This window comes from Anabas testudineus, chromosome 11 (assembly GCF_900324465.2).
Source record: "Anabas testudineus chromosome 11, fAnaTes1.2, whole genome shotgun sequence".
NCBI lineage: Eukaryota > Metazoa > Chordata > Actinopteri > Anabantiformes > Anabantidae > Anabas > Anabas testudineus.
Genome location: NC_046620.1, coordinates 7743565 through 7760554, shown reverse-complemented (window position 1 = coordinate 7760554; position 16990 = coordinate 7743565). Strand labels below are relative to the sequence as shown.

Sequence of the window (16990 nt, the reverse complement as noted above, 5' to 3'; positions counted from 1 at the left end):
TTCAAGCGTCCAGCTGCCAAGTCTGATGAAGAGACAGACTTCTGTCCCTGATGACACTTGTCTCTTGGACGCTCTGATTAACACAGTCATTACAAGCCCGTACATTCATGACGATGACTCCACTTTCTGTTCCTGATTAGCAGAATAATTTATTCTTGTTCTGTGTCGTCCTCCCTAACAGGCTCGCCTCTCTTAATAGCACAGAGCAAAGGGAGTGAGGATCACGTGGGGGTGTACATGTGTAACCATCTACTTCCTATACTCCTCCCAGCGATTCCCTGTATCCCCACTGTGTGAATGTTAATGTAATGACCTCTTATAAGGCAGCTCATCAGTATGCAGAAGAGGACACTGGTCCATCCCTGTCGTTCATGCAGTCTGGATCAAGTAGAGACATGCTGTCCTCCTACACTCAAGGACATTACATTAGTATTGATTGTCTCCTACTCTACTCAGTAGTAGAGCAGAAGAAAGGAGGTTGTCAAGTCAAACTCTTCTTAATATCACTCACTTTTAATCGAAACGTATAACCAAGAAACATTATGAAAGTACTTAATCAGATTTCAGCATATTAGGAGACACTGTAGTGCTGCTTAGAGGTAATTGTTAATTTAGTGTAACTGGCATCTTTGGACTAAAACCCTGTTGTCATTTTGTGTCATTTTTTAAAAATGGTTTTAATTAGTGGTAATAATAATATTGATATTAGGCAGCAACAGCCAACCACACTGTAAAAATACTCTACTACAAGTCAGTGTTCTGCATTAAAAATTTTACTAATACAACCTGTAATGTCGCTAATTTAAAGTACTTCACATGTGAAAAATGTAATATTAAAGTATCTAAATAAAAAACTCTTACATTTTTTTAATTATTATGATTCTAGTATGTTTGGGGACACCTCTTACTGCAATGGGGCCAAGTTACATTTTTGATCTCCTCGAAGAACATAAACCCAGCAGGGGTCTGATATCTAAAGGAAGCGGTCAGCTGTTAGAACCTCAAGTCCAAATCTGCTCTTATCTAATATGAGGCACACATGGATCCAAACTTCCCTATGATGTTTAAAATTCCCCATATTTAGAGATTTATAAAACTAAACTGAAATTCTGCTGTTTTCTGCTACACTTAAATTTCTTTAGCTGGTTATGGTTCTGTTTATTTTTTATTATTTCTGCACTGAAATGGCACTACTACTACATTTCCCAGGATGCCTTTGCAGTTTTAGTCCAGCCGCTGCACCGCTCCGGGTTGGCCGTGTGTTGTGTGACTGCCACCGGACGGATATCGGTAGAAAGTGCAGGAAAACGTGCCCAGTGACATAGAAGCATGCAGGCAGCTCGACCCGGACCAGCAGCAGCATCAGACATGTAAAGATGGATTAGAAAATTATGTGCCTCGGCTGTCACTATCAACATGTTCCCGGGAGTTTTCTATGCACTGCTGGCGGGTTTCCTCGGGGCTGTGGCGTCGTCTTCGGCCAAACTGTCCCTCGGAGCCGACTACCTGAAGGGAGTCTGCGAAACCGGACTCCGGACGTGGGGAGAGCAGCGGAAATTTAGACAAGCGGACGAAACTACCGCCTGTGACCGGGTGAGGCATGGCCGCCTTTAAAGTGAATAATTAACGGGGAGGATGGCTGTGAATAATGCAGGGAGTGTGCCTGCAAGCGGGGTGATTTCTCACGGAGGAAGTTGGGGGGTTATCCCCGCCCGCCTCTCCTCCCTGACTCCCTCAGCATCAGCACCATCAGCAGCATCACACGGGGGAGCCCATGCAGCAGCTCTCGTGGCGTGTCCGCGTGCTGAATGACATTGCAGTGTGTGTGTGTGTGTGTGTGTGTGTGTGTGTGTGTGTGTGTGTGTGTGTTAACGCGGCATGTTGTAATCTGAATCCTCTCACAGTGGTCGTGTTGATGGAGCTGACAAAGGCTGGTTTTGCAAAAGGGGGTCAGGTTTCATGTATGACCTTCACACACTCAGCGCACAGTGATGCCAGAAACATCTGCAGGCAGCTGTCTGAAGCCTTTAGGAATCGTCCAGCCGTGACCTTGAGTCTGGACCACCATTAAAACAGCAAATTAGAGTTGCAGGTGGATTCAGATGCTTTTAAGTGGCAGCGCCGTGTTTGAATGTGTCATATCTGAAAGAAGGGCAGCTGGGCTAAGTGGGCAACCAGGTTTGCTCCAAATCATCTGAGCCTACATACTAAAGGCAGATGTTTAATATTTCTGTAATCAACTGACTGTTCAGTGTATAAACTACCAGAAACATCCAGAGATTTGACAAAACCTTTCATATGTTAGATCCATTTGAAAAAATCTGTGCAATTCAACATAAATTCGGCTGCAGTGCCATTAATGTAATAGTTACTTAAACAGAGTCAAGGGATAAACCAGTAAAGTCCACAGGTTACATGAAAACAAGTTTTCTGTTTTTGTTTTGCAGCTTCATATCCCTCTAAGGCTGCTATGTGGCGGGCTGCTTTTCACCTGCAACGCTGTGATGTGGACCTTTCTAGCTAAAGCACTCAGGTACTCTTCTTCTTCCACCCGAACCACTGTGACCACCACCGCCTCCAACTTCATATCTTCCGTAAGTAGCAGCCTTTTTTTTGTCCTATAAGCACAATATTCTGACTTTGGTGGAGTGTAAGTTAATTTCCTTGTGACCTTCCGTCCTTTTTTTCTTACATGAGCTGCTTTATTTTAGAAAGTAGGCTGGACTATATTCAGAAATACCTCATCAGCTCCTTGTCTGATATATCCCATCAAGGAATACAGTACTTACTGGCTGATATTTGAATCAAACAGAGATTGTTTTTTTATTTGCTTTGATTTTTTTTTCCTGCAGGCTTTTCTGGGCCAGCTGATCTTCGGTGAAGCCCAGATAACATTGTGGTGGGTTGGGATCTCTCTGACCTTCTCTGGGCTGTTGGTTCTGCAGAGGGTTTCTCCACAGGATGGACAGCAGAACGCAGTCGCCACGAAGGATGAATAATATTTCCTGTCCCCACTAGTTCAGGTCAGCCTGGTTCCGGCTGGTTGTGGTATCTGGTGTGTTTTGGTCGGCATCTCCTCTGTTTTCTAGCCACAGAAAACAACATAAATTATAAACATAATTCTGATTATTATAGTGAAAGAACAAGAATAATTTCAGTTTTTGTTGTTAATCTTCCTCCAATGTTCTATTGTTCTTACAGTGTTTCCAATTTTACTAAATTACATAAAAAAATCTCTATTTTTAATCAGTTTTTCTTCCGTTTGTGGCCTGAAGACTGTGAAAAGCTGTGGTGGCCGCTCTGTTCAGTCCTGTTCTCAAATCAGAGGAGATGTTGGCCTTCATCCAGTCTGGCCATGGCATTGTCACAGTTTGGCTAGTGGAGACAAGCTTGGATGCCTACGTCCAGCTTCTCAGAAGCTCTAAAATCATTTTGATCCACAGGCTTACAATGGAGCAAAAAGGATATTAACTTTATGTTACTTTTAGGAACATGTTTAGTCAATAACAGCACATCAACGCAGCTTGAGCTAGCTGCTGGTTAGCCCAGCTTAGCACACAATATGAATATACGATAAGGACCTGAGGGCAGACTGATAGACTGATCTGAATCTTTTGGATTGTGTTCGTGAGTCATGGAGAAATGTGCATGATGTTGCAATAATCAGCCTGTGCATTATGTATTACAGGTCAAAGCTTTCTTAATTTTCACATTTCCTTAATGACACTCACTGTAAACACCCTACGCTGACTGCATTTATGCATGCTCAAGGCAAGTGTAAATGAAGTATAAATGATTTCTACTTTCACAAGTAATAATCCCACTAATGTAGCGCTGCTCAAAGACTCATCACTGGTAAGATTTGGATCTCTGCCTGGGTCTTTTGCTTTGTTTTTGCCTTTATCAATAGCTTGAACCTTAACCTCAAAATATGAGCATAACACATTTAGATTCAGAGGTTTTCATGGTAGATGTGCACATGTTCCACTCACCATTTCTCCCTGTGAGCCGCTTCATTTGGTTAAACGATCTCTTCGCTATCAGAGACATAGAGCCTTAATGGCTGCCTGTTGAGTTTAATGTGCCCTATGTTTTCATTCTCATATTATCCTGTCGCCTTTTGGGGTTTCACAGACACATAGCTTCATTAAAAGCTTCTTTTAACATCCCTGGAGCTGTGAGTGAGCACGCAATAACATTATACTTCCTTTAAATATCATAACACTATGTTAGGCATGACCGCAAGCGTCAGTACTTGATAGAAACCAGAGGGATGTAAGCATAAATAGGCTAGAGTGAATAAATACACTGTAGTATTGGCTGCACATGAACATCGAAGGCTGCATTTTGAAGATTACACTGTGTGTAATATTTTTGGATACATATCATAATACAAATGCGTAATGGTAGCTATGACACCTGTCTGCAATATCCCACAGCAGCAGTGCACAAATATATCAGATATCCTTCCAACTGCTGCTGTGCATGTATCGTGTGATTCACCATAACCCTGACAATGTGACTGTACAGCTCTCATCTTAAAGGCGGCCTGGGTGATGCTTCATGACAGGGCTGAACTCACTACGCAGGACTTTTCACCAGTGGAGATCACTAAGACACAGCTAAGCACGTGCAGCAACATCACTAGTCATTTTGTTGTTGTTTCTTTTCTTTTTTTTTTTGTGGCTCCACGTTTTGGGATGCCGGGTCTGTTTCATTACTTCAGAAGTTACATTTCTGGAAGCATATGCTTATTGACTTGTAAGAAACTGAGATGAGAAGATTGATACTCATGGCTGGACAGATGTGTGGCTGGAGCAGGCAGCTGGTTAGCTCAGCTTAGCATAAAGACTGAAGACAGGGGGAAACAAATAGACTCAAGTTTACTTACTACCACCACTAGCTACAGTACATGCAACTTTTCACAACTCAGGAAGAACAGAAAGAAGTTTAAAGAATAGAATGACAATTTCGGAAAAACACTTAATTGGTGAGCTTTAGCAGATTCGGGGTCCAGCTACATGTTTACTGTACATTTATGTTGTATCAATTTTCTCTTCTGACTCTTGAATGATTCTTGTAACATACCTTCAATATCTGTAATCTTGCTTTCGATTCATAAAATATGTTGGTGCCTGTTTTTTTCTCTACTTAACAGCATGATGTGAGGGTAAACTATCTACCTGTGAACCCACTCTCACTGTAATATGACCAATCAGTGCTTTTGCAGTAATCACATTTATAGGCCTGTGAACGCAGCACGGTGTGTGCACGTAAACTGCAGAAATCAGGATTATAGCAATCTGGAGGTGTTGATGTTAGAGGAGAGCGGTCTTTGTTCACTCCAAGGACAGATTTTGCATACAGTTGTTGGTACTCTTTGACCTAAAGCGTGAAAGATCACCGTCAGTTTAATCTGGAGGCTGCTGCACTAACAAATTTCACATGATGTTCAGTGTTTTAACACACGAGAACTGTTTTTGCTCGGATATAAACCATTCATAACGTGTCTTACAAATGATGTGAAACAAACATTTGTAAAAGTGTAAATATATTCTGGTAATAGGAAACACTTGAAAGGATGTGTCATCTCCACTGAGAGAAGAAACACTGTTAAATTATTAAATAAACATCTCATCTGACAAACAAGAATCTTGTCTACATCACTTGGATATTGTTAGCTGTGGGAAGAGATTTAGTACATCTTTATGTATGACCAAAGTAGATCTGAAGTTACAGACAGATTAAGGGGACTTTTTATTTTACATGTCCTTTCTTTGCGTTCATGCACTGAAGTTTTATAAAGACTATTCTAGGTAATGGTGCTGTAACGTTGAGCATTTAAAGGCCTTAGATGCATCAACTCCGCACACGACAGACAATGTGTTGATTATATTATATATCCTAATATATGCCATAGTATCAAATCTCCACATTTCTCACAAAGATCATATCTGTTAAAAAATCTTTGTTTTACCTCAATTAAGGTAAAACAAAGGAAACACACAGTTGCAATGATTAAAATGACAACATGTATTTATACAGCATATTTTCCTATATAGAGGTTTTTTAATAAAACCCTAGTTAGTAAATAGGATATTAACATATACTGCTGACTAACTTCATTTTACATTACAGTAACTTTATAATAAAAGCTCAGTTACTTCTGCTGCAGAACCTTTCACCTTTTTAAATATGATTGTGTGGAAGCTTGAACATATACAGTATATTTTATATTGTATTAGATTATGCTGATTAATTAAGTTAGTAGATTTTCAAAGGGTACAGTATGCACACATATCAAGAGCTTACTACAAGATAGTGGATTGTACATATAATTTAACTTTAGCTGCCATATGGTCGTCATTGCAAGTTGGGTCACGGTACTTATTTGTTTGTTTGTTTTTTTTATTATAATATGAAATATAATCCTGAAGTTAAGATGAGTGTCTTATCTACCAAAATATAATATAAAAATATAGTAAATTGATCAATAGGGTCAATAAAATATCTATAAAATGTCACTGAAAGTTGTCACACATATCCAGTTTTATTTTTCCCCCTTTAAACAAATACCACAGAAGAAAAAAAATATTACGTGGTTCACAGAAAGTACTCAATAGTACAATTTGTCGTTTCTGACCACATAATATACTGAATAATTCAAGAAAAAAAGCTGGTGAACTGTAAACTGTTACATGTTGACATAACGTTGTAAAAGAAAAGCAAAAAGAAATGATTTTTGATGATGATCTGCTCCTTCCTTCACATTTAATTTGATATGACCTATATGCAAACACATCATTTCGCCAGATAAAAAAAAGTTGTAGGCATTGGACACAGTAATTTTCAATGTCAAGTGCTTTAGAAGTCTCCTAACTGCAAATTCACAATTCTCTTCTCTCTCTGCCGGCATCGTTAACAGCTGTCGCAATCAAAATGCGTCTTTCTAGCATAGTCAGTGAACTTTTTCCACTGTTGCTTTATCTTCTGAATTTCCATCTGAGCTGGTGACTGGGAAGGTGACCGAGCAAAGAGGTTGGCTAGTTTTATTTCACACAGTTATCAAATAATCAAAAAGCATGCTGGTAAAACTGCTTAGCGAACAAAGTCCTGTTTCTACTTAAGTGTCAGAGGTGAAATGTTTGAGATATAATCCTTATATATAATCAGACTCCATTTATGTTGCTGTATTTACATTCAGCAAATCCCTCCTTCTATCATTAGTGTTGGAGCCTGCCACCCTAAGGACTCAGAGAATTGAGCATGTATGCAACTCAGCTTTCCTCTGTTATTTTATCTCTCTTATGTCATCCATCTTTCTGTTATGTGCATTTTTATTGACATGTATGGAATCTGACATTAATTCCTATTTACATTTTCTCATTTTCGGAAGATTCATTTGAAATTTGCACAATATTTGGACATAAATTTGGCTACAGTTCATGGTTTACTCCTTTGAGTTACTGCTTATGCAAACCCAATTCTCTCCTGCTCCACATTAAACGCACTGGTAAACACAGAACTGCTTTTACTGCGAGTCAAGTGCATGGAACACAACGCATTAGTCATTTATTTGCATGTGTCCAGCTCTAATTTCTTGCTGTGTAAATCCTGCATCTGCAATAGGAGAGAGGTTCTAGCAAAAGTGTGTGGCGTGTGTGTGTGTGTGTGTGTGAAACATGCATCTACAAAACAAAAGAAAGATAATTTTTCTTAAATAAACATGCAGTTTTTCTAAAGACTGTAGAATACTGCAACAAGAAGGAGCAGAAGTTAGCTGAAGAGTTCTTAGCTGTGCAGCATAAAATCAGGTCACAGTTGCTCGTGCTGTGTTGAGAAACAGCCAGTCACTGACTTCTTTAGTAAAACAACAGAAATGTGTTTGGTTTCACTGGATTTTCCAGCTGTTGTATTTCAGTCTCTCTGCTTCAAGTGTTTGTTGTACTTTTAAACCACAATAGCCATCACCACTAGTAACAACAGGTTTTTCAAACCAGAAAGTCTGAGTTATTAAAAGGAAATTTGACATCAGCCAAAGAAGGATACAACTAATTTGTTTGGAATAGTGTTAACCCATCCCGTCCCACCCCGACTGCCACGCCTTAAGGCAAAAATAATAATATAAATCTCTTTAAAAACAGCAGATGCCACCGCTCAGTAATGCACCGTTGTAAGGCAAATCATCCACAGCATCCTGCAAACAAACATAAACACAGCAATGACAGAAATACAGCAATAAAAAAAAAAAAAAAAAAGAAGTGAATCACAGCGTCTACAGGCAGACAAAACCAGGTCACCATTCTGGTCCCAGACTGCTTTGAGCGAAAACATTCTGGACTTGAGTTCATATTGTTTAGTCCTGGAAGTAGGAAATGAGCAGTCGTACTGCAGGAAATTTATTCCAAAGCTCTCTCATGGTCCAGCAGTGGCATTTGACCAGCTTCTTCTTCTTCTTCACCAGCTGAGAGCTTCTTGTCAGGCTGTCACTGCATCGAGATACATATATTCATCTTTATAGAGCTTTTTCACACACCCACACCTCGTTAATCTCTGTCAGCACCAAGAGGGAAACAATAAAATAAAGAAAAGGTGACAATATTAAAAAACAACCGATTAAAGAAAATGTAGAAATGACTGAGAGGAGTTCATGCTCGTTGAGGCCCAGCCTACAGGAAGGCAGACCAGGACCGGTCAGTTTAAGTCCACAGTAGCAGAGCTTCACACTATGTACTGGTACACGTCTGCCTTGCCGTGGTCAGGTGTTGCAAAAGGGCTGAGCCAGGCTATTGAGAATGGGTGGCCAAACACCACCTTCATGTTCATCCATTTAGATTTTTTAGCCCATTTTCTCTCCTCCTTTTTCAGCTGCTCAATACCCTGCAAATGTGAGAACACAGATTATTAACTAATGCTGTGTCCTTAAATACAGTCTGTACATGTCCAAGAAAGAGAGAGAAGAGAAAGAGAGTTGGATATTTAGACACAGTAAAATCTCCCTGTTGAAATGAATTAACTTAGCGATGGTAAGGCTGTAAACATAACATCTGGGAACTAACAAGATGAGCAAACTAATAACAGCCTTTTACAGAGCTGTAAATTAAACAGTGTGTTATAAAATATTTTACATTCATTAACTTCTGTCACGGTCTGCAAACAGCTTCATTACTTCTCTGCTGCTTGTTTTATTTCGCCTGCAGTTAGAATATCAGCAAACACTTTTTATTCCTCAGTGTAAGGCCGATCTCCTCTGGAAGAATTTTGTGATTTATATATATATATATATATATATATATATATATATATATATATATACACATACATAATAATAAAACACATTAATTTGAATTTTAGTCATTTGAATTAGAATTAGTGTTATTGACACAGACTAAGCTAATTTGATTCCTCTATACTCGATAAAGACTCAGTTTGTGCTTGAAACGTTGTCCAAATGTAATAAAGAAGAAGCGTTTTAAAGGGAACAGGCAGGTTTGTGAATCTTAGTGAGACGGCGTGCATGACCTATTTTCAGACTCAGCACCTGGGTGAGAAAGATTTGTGTGTGTGTGTGTGTGTGTGTATGTGTGTGTTCTCCACAGTGGTTGTTTAAATTTTAATGTGCCAGCAGGAAAATAACCATTAAGAAGAGAATACAAATTAATCATGTTTTGCATTGTTTAGTTTTCTTCTCAGAGGTCTTCTCAGGGTTAGGTGACTCACTCTGAGTTTCTCATGATGCCCAGGAACACACACACACACACACACACACACACACACACAGACACACAGACACACACAGACACACACAGACACACACAGACACACACACAGAAATAGATGATCTTTGTTGTGAATACTATGGCACTGTGAGTCATCCTTGTGGGTGGTTTGAGCAGTTAGGTTATGAGAAAATGTAGTAATTCAGCCTGTGTGGAGGCTGTAAATGATTTACCTGCTCCTACTTTTATGTATGATCTGATTTAATGAACAGAGTATAATCCCTTAACATTCGTCATATTTACTTTGTTCAGGGAAATCACGATCTCTACTCTATGTGCAAACTAAAAGAAGCTGCACAGCAAATGTTCTTTTTAGATTCGCCCTCTGGTGTTCCTTATTATGTTCTCACAATATTTGATGTAGCGTTTAATCCGGAGTTCTGTATACTGTTTATTTTATGTAATACCTAATGCAAGCCCAACATCCTACCACAAAAGATTGCTGAACTTTTTTTTTTTTTTTTTAGAAAAATTAGAGGTAATGTAGTAAAATGGTTCATCCTCTTTTGTTTTCTTCTAATACTGCTCAAATACATTGGCTGTAAAAATATAACCTTATTATAAAAACACAGATACCAGAATTAAGAGCTCACCTGCAAAAATCATCCCCTAGACCCTGATTCTGATTATTGGACTAAAATTTGTATATATTTTATATTATTATATAATATATCCATATTTTATATATTTTAATTATTATATTGCTAAATGCTTTTGTTGCTACTTCAAATCCACGTATTGAACATGTTTTCACACTGGCCACTGACCTCCTGAGTGAACACTGGTACAAACAAAATTCATTTTTCAGTAGAAACAAATAAAAATGATATTATTACTGTTTCCACTCACAGTCTCATCAGTACAGATAGAGTGGACCTGAGTCCCAAACATGACCGCAGTGAAGATCAGGAAGAGGAGACCCTCAAAGCAGAGGAGGATGAGGAGAATGACGGTTGCTGGTGGAGAGAAGTTACTGCACTCTGACGAAGAAGAGGAAAAAGAGAGGTAAAGTTTGATACCTGTGAAAAATAGAAAGCAGCACCTCACAGGGGTTGCAAGTAATGATTATTTTGAGTTTCAAGTTGCAAAGAACAACATAATGCCAATAAGTTAATGTCCCAGAGCCTACAAAATACTAAACTACTAAAAGTACTATAAAAAGCAGTTTAAAATGTTTTTTTTTTGTGTGATTATGGACTCATTATCAGCTCCCCATCCTACTGAACCATCCCAGTCAGCTCATAAGCTACTACAGTACAGGATGACACTTACTTCCCCAGTCTTCTTCAATACAGAACGCAAAATGGACTCCCACCATGACTAGTGCATGGAAAGATATTAGTGCAATGTACATCTGAAAAGAAAAAAATAAATAAATTACTGACACGATTAACACATAATTATGGTCATAAAATGATTGGATTAGATAAACTGCAAGGGAGATTACTGAATGAATCCAAAAACAGTGGCTTTGACATAATTTATTTATTCAAAATAATGGAAATGCTGATCCTTTAAACAAACAAAAACACAAATGGGAGTTGTTTATGTGTGCATATTACAAAGCTGTAAAAATGTAATAGATATTTATAATTTAAGCATGAGATTGCGCTCATGAGATTAATAAGTAATGTGAAACTGATCCTTCTGAAGTGAAATAAGACATTATTTTTGTGAAGTGGTGATTAAACACTCACTGTGAAGAGCACAAAATACTTCTGGTTGTTCTCTCCCACGCAGTTGTTCACCCAGGGACAGTGGTGGTCCATCTTTTTGATGCAGCGTTTGCACACGCTGTGGAAACAGATAAATAATCAAGCTGGCAGAATGGAATAAAGAAATAACAGGCCAACTGTTAACTAGTGAGGCTGCTATCCCTGTGGAGGAATAAGACTGATCTGTCGGAGTCAGTCACAAACAGACGCACACTCCATCTTTAGCAGCAGTCAGTGTCGGCACCGACTCATTCATGTGAAGCTGAAACAATGTTCAACTGTTTTCAATCATAGTTTGTTTATGTGAGTGAGTGAATGCACGTGGGGGGTTATTTATCTGACAGAACCGACAATAGTTGTCAAATCATAATCCATCTAACTCACAACCTACCTGTGTGCTTTGTTGGTGCAATTTCAGTAGGAAATCTATATTTAAAAACTTGCCGTCTTGTGTGTGTAATACATTATACTTATGAGTCATAAGAGACTAGCGTATCATCTGAACCACCCACATAGATGACTCAGAATATTCAACAAAAAAAATCTGTTTCATTCAAACTGATACCCATTTTTTCCTTTGAGACAGAGTGACTCACACACTTTTCAATTCAATTACTCTGCAGAGTTTTTGCACTTTTCATGCCTCCACATCCCAGGGAAACCACTGAGCAGCCACATAGGGGACTCCTTATTATCAAGTTGAAAAGTCTACAGGGAAACACTAGTCAGCTACTCTAAAAACACACACAGGGGAGGCCGGTGCAAATACAGAAGAGGAGAGGAGTCCCAGAGGGAGACTTGCATCAGGACTTTCCTCTGTAAGTTGCCGACTTTAGCAGAACAGAGCCACTTCTTAAAAGCTGCAGTTTCTGCAGTTGAAATTATCCCTACAATTCATGTAGTCGCACAGGGAGTGGGGTACCTGCAGTGGTGAGCTCTGTCAGGCTTGATGCTGCAGCATTTGGGACATTTGTACACCACCTGTCCAGGTTTGAGCTGCAGGCTTTCAATGAATTCCTTCGTAGCGTTCCCTTTAGGTACAGCTCCCTGGAAGAAAGGGGAGAGGAGGTGATTTAACAAAACATACAATCACAGTGTTTGTTATTTCACATTATTATATTTATTTTAATTTAGCTGCAGGAGTTTCGGCATCTTCTAATGAATAATAATCAGAGTGTCAGAGATTAACTCACAGGGTCTGTGCACATGGCCCTGGCGTGAGAGGCGAGGGCGAGGAAGGCTAGGCTGTTAAAGATCGCCCCGTTGAAAAGGCTGTAGGCCACATTCTTAGCGGGCAGCAGCATAACGAACACCACCACAAACTCGGCATAGAAGACCAGGAGCCAGGTGATGACGCCGCAGACGATGCCGCAGCCGTCGCGGATGAACCACATGGTGTCTGAGTTGGTGCGGGGCGGGGGAGGGGTGCAGTGCTCGGGCTTCAAGTAGCCAGCTTGGCGCTCAATGTCCCTGGTGCGATGCGCCGGGCTCTTCATTCTACAACGCCTGTGGCACCAGCCACATACTGAGAGGAGTAATGAGAGACAGATGGAGAGGACGAGATGGAGCAGAGAGATGGAGCAGAGAGATGGGAAGAAAATTAAAGAAAAAGGGGAATTAGAAAATTAGACAAGGGATATGAGAGCTCTGGAGTTCCTCTGCAACCAAACAATATTTTCAGTATCAATTCACCTGCTGATTATTTTCTGCAATACAATACAAACAATTTACTATAATATTAGACAAAAACAAAACGCAACCAGACTGAAAAAACACATGTGACTGGTATTAAAATGGCTATTCGTTTTATCCTGTTTGTGTTAAGAGTGTCGTCCCACAACTATTAGTTGTTGGTTGGCGTAATTCCCAGTAGCCAAGACAATACCCAGTAGGAAGTATTAACTGAAGGACTAATAAACACTGTCTGATGTCATCCTGACAAGTAACACAGCTCATCCACATTCCTCTCACGGGAATAAGAAGAGAAAGTGTTTTTTTTTTAAAGACTAAAATTCAAACTTCCATCTTAAAGTGATCAACAAAACAATACTTCAATAAAAAAAAAAAAAACAACCTCCCCATTGGCAGGACCCTGTGCTCTTCTCTTCACTACAACCTGAGCTTATAGAGAGTGTTGTTGAGTTGCATGGTCATTCCTGAGCATTCAATCCATCCATTAGGCTTAACTGAGTGATTGTCTAATCTCACTTTCATGTCCGTATTAATTGGATTTGGGGCGATGATCCTGGTAGATAAGCATCCCTCCCTGAGGACATGTAATCACAGTGAGAACAATATGGCTTTCCTACGGCAGGCCGCTGGGGGCACATTAATCAAAGTCATCTGATTCTACAGGTCCCTCTCTGTGACCTGTAGAAGACATCCATCTTTCTGTGATACTTCAGATCGGAAAACCTTTTCATCATCAGTCTCGCTTCGTCTCAGCCTGCAGTGAGGTTTTTTTTTTGTGGGATAAGCAAGTAACTCCTGCCACACTCCTATACATTTTATACTTTGCTGCTTTAAAAAATGAAAACAAAATAGACAGCCCCAATCATCTGTAATAAATAACTTTAATTAGCAAGTTTCAGATGCAAAATGATTCAGGTAAGTCAAAGAGTTCATTAATGATAGCTGTAAATTCTACAGTGTATCTGTCTGTCGCACTGAAACAAGTCCAGCAGTCCAACTAGGATCGGGAGATAGGAACATTGTTTAGACAGTAATGTAGTTCCTAGCTTGAGTGGCTTTTTAAAAATAAAGTTTGACTGGCCAAAACCCTGCAGCGCTGCCTCTTGACCCTTTTCACTGTGCCTGTCATCACACAGCAGGAGCTGGGTGCAGTATGAGGTCACAGTGGAGGTCTGGTGTGTCAGTTTCACTACAAGTCGAGGATTAGACTACTGTACCATCTGTCTTAGCCCCAGTGAAAGTAAACAGGATTTCAATTTTCCGTCTTTATATTTACTCCACGGTGTTTATCTGAGAGCTATACTAGTGTTAGTCAGCTACAGGAAGTGTGAAAGAAATAATAAGTATGCAATTTTCCAGTGTGATTTTTACAGTTTTTTTTTTTTTTTTTACTTCCTTTTGTGCAGCCTTCAACTGGTTTTGAATTATTCTTGATACATTTGACCTCCGTATTTCTTTTATTTTTTTAATTTCAATCTATTGGCCTTAGTTTAATTTTTAAACATTTTGGCCTAAGGATGATTTGTCAGAACCACCATATATTTTCTGTCTATGTCACTGTCACAGATCTTAGAACAATCTGTATGCAAGACTTTGGAAAATTTCCTTGTTAAACAGGTTTGGTTTTATCTGTCAAGAAAACTGCTAGTGATCAATGCAAGTGTTTGCCAGGATGTATGAATCAGCAGGTGAGAGTAGCCCCTTCAACTAAAACTTGTTCCACTGAGGGGGATAGACTACACTAAAACAACAGCTTTTAATTGAATTGTTATTTGCACTGATTTTACTATTCACTCCATTAGAAACTCTATTAGAAACAAAGGAGCTAAGATGGCCTTAGAGACTGTGCTTGCTGAAAATGCAGAAGACAGAAACCTGCAACAATAACAATCATGAAAGACGTGGAGTGAAACTAACTGAAAACCAGAGTTCATTAACAAGTTTGAGCTAAGTCAATGGGCTCTTTTGTAAGGGACTGGAGAATGAGCCTATAGATTTCTCTCAGTGACTCGTCGTTTTACAATGCTGACTGACTTGATTGTAGTAGAAGCACTTTACAGACGAGTCCCTTCTATACTTATTTTAACCGAAAGAAAAGAGATGGTCAAGAGCTGCTGAATTGTGACTATCATGATTCCTCTGCAGTATCTTAATATTAGATAAAATAGCTCAAAACGTCAGACTTATACCGTAGCAGTGAGTAAATTCCAAATGTTTATATGGCTCAGCAGATATTAAGTTAATGATTTATGGCCATGTTTGATTCCCTCCAGCTAGAAGGCCTAGTGGGCAGACACAAAGAAACATGATGTAGAGAGGAGAGGACGATAAATGTGACTGTCGAGTGGGATAAACCGTTCATTAACACTCCAACACACTTAAATAGGTACCACCGCTCAGTTTATCGTCATTATCGTCAGGTTTGATATGACTATTGATGATGATTATTTGCAGTTTAAGACGTCACAGCACTTATCCAACATCAGGTGACAGGGTTTGTTATCACACCAGGAAGTTGAACTGCCACTGCCTATTTTACTTTGTGTCTTTACATGAAAAATTGACATTTATAAATAACTTCATTAACAACACAGCACGTGCACCTGTAGGGGTTATTATGGTAATTAGAAATGAAGCCTCTAGAAATATGTTAACTAAGTGCTTATAGACAATTTAAGAAAGTCTGCACCATCTGAAACCTTAGGACTACTGTGTGATGGCTTCATTATATAAGGATTTAGAGACTGTAATACTTTAATACTGCCAATAATGAAATGTCAAAATCACTTTCCCTTCACAATTATCACTCTGTAAAAATATATAAAGCACTTGCTACCTTTTTGCTGATTAGATGTAGTGTAGTGGTGGATAAACGTGGGGATAAAACCCACTTTCTGTCCACGTTGGGCCTGTGGCTGTGCCTTATCCAGTGTCTCCTGCTGTTGCTTTGACCTCTGATCTGTCTGAATAACTATCTTGTCATGGCCATTAGGATCCATAGAGCTATTGTGACATTATAAGGCTATGATGAAGTCACTTCCAGAAAGTGCTAATGCAATAAATCCGACCAGGAAGTGAGTGTGGGAGCCGGAGCGGGTTATCTGAATTTCCAGGAGCTGAACCCTGATAAGACTCATATACACCAAATGTTGTTGAATTAAGCGAAAGAGAGAAAGTATTTCGGGTGTAAACACTTACCTCGCCCTCTCGTGCTGTGCTGACAGGGGTTTCTTGAATTTCCTCACACACTTTGAAGTATTTTGAAGTTAAAACAGCCCAAACTGAGACTCTCCTGCGCCGCCCAGTGCGTTAGCTCCAGCCCGGCTAACCTCACTGATCTGCGGGCTCCCCAGCTCCGGCCGTTGGGCTCCCGCTTTTCACTGCCGCCTCGGTTTCGGCGAGACTTTAAGTTGTGTTTTGTTCGTATGCTAATGAATAACAATCCTCTGGCGTTGTCCTGCTACTCCGGCGCCCCCTTCTCCGTGAGATCCCCAAAGCTCTGCGGGCAGGAGGACAACAAAACGCAGCAGTCAACCAGGAAGTGTCCTGCCTCGCCTCGGCACTGATGCCCTGGGTTCAGTCTGCCAGGCAGCACTTTCTGTAAGGCTGTCTGTGTTAGACGTGATACCGTGGGGCTTTTTTTATTGCTTAAAAATATTTATATAACTCTTTTGAGATATAAATAAAATGTTAAAAATCTAAAAAAAATGTATAATGGGGCCATACATTATGTGAGTTAGGCTGTTTTTCACCATTATGAGTTGTGTCAATTAATTAATGTAGGAAACTCCTGAAGTGTGTCAA

The 16990-nt window shown here is 39.6% G+C and overlaps 2 protein-coding genes across 3 annotated transcripts; one reads left to right on the top strand and one right to left on the bottom strand.

Annotated features, from left to right (window-relative positions):
• Positions 1 to 1382: 1382 nt before the first annotated feature.
• LOC113154840 (transmembrane protein 42) lies at positions 1383 to 3422 on the top strand. The gene is made up of 3 exons (XM_026349242.1): positions 1383 to 1593; positions 2448 to 2594; positions 2853 to 3422. Exons 1-3 carry the CDS (start codon positions 1417 to 1419, stop codon positions 2997 to 2999), a joined length of 471 nt encoding a protein of 156 aa, XP_026205027.1. The 5' UTR covers positions 1383 to 1416; the 3' UTR covers positions 3000 to 3422.
• Positions 3423 to 6525: 3103 nt separating this feature from the next.
• On the bottom strand, positions 6526 to 16739 carry zdhhc3b (zinc finger DHHC-type palmitoyltransferase 3b). 2 transcript variants are annotated; one of them, XM_026349241.1, is made up of 7 exons: positions 16385 to 16739; positions 12688 to 13019; positions 12417 to 12541; positions 11477 to 11573; positions 11052 to 11133; positions 10629 to 10759; positions 6526 to 8880 (listed from the first exon to the last, which is right to left on the bottom strand). In XM_026349241.1, the coding sequence occupies exons 2-7, from the start codon at positions 12988 to 12990 to the stop codon at positions 8722 to 8724; spliced, it is 897 nt and encodes a 298-aa protein (XP_026205026.1). In that variant the 5' UTR covers positions 12991 to 13019; positions 16385 to 16739; the 3' UTR covers positions 6526 to 8721. The 2 variants fall into 2 exon arrangements, with proteins under 2 accessions (XP_026205026.1, XP_026205025.1); XM_026349240.1 differs by lacking the exon at positions 16385 to 16739 and adding an exon at positions 16023 to 16200.
• Positions 16740 to 16990: the final 251 nt, after the last annotated feature.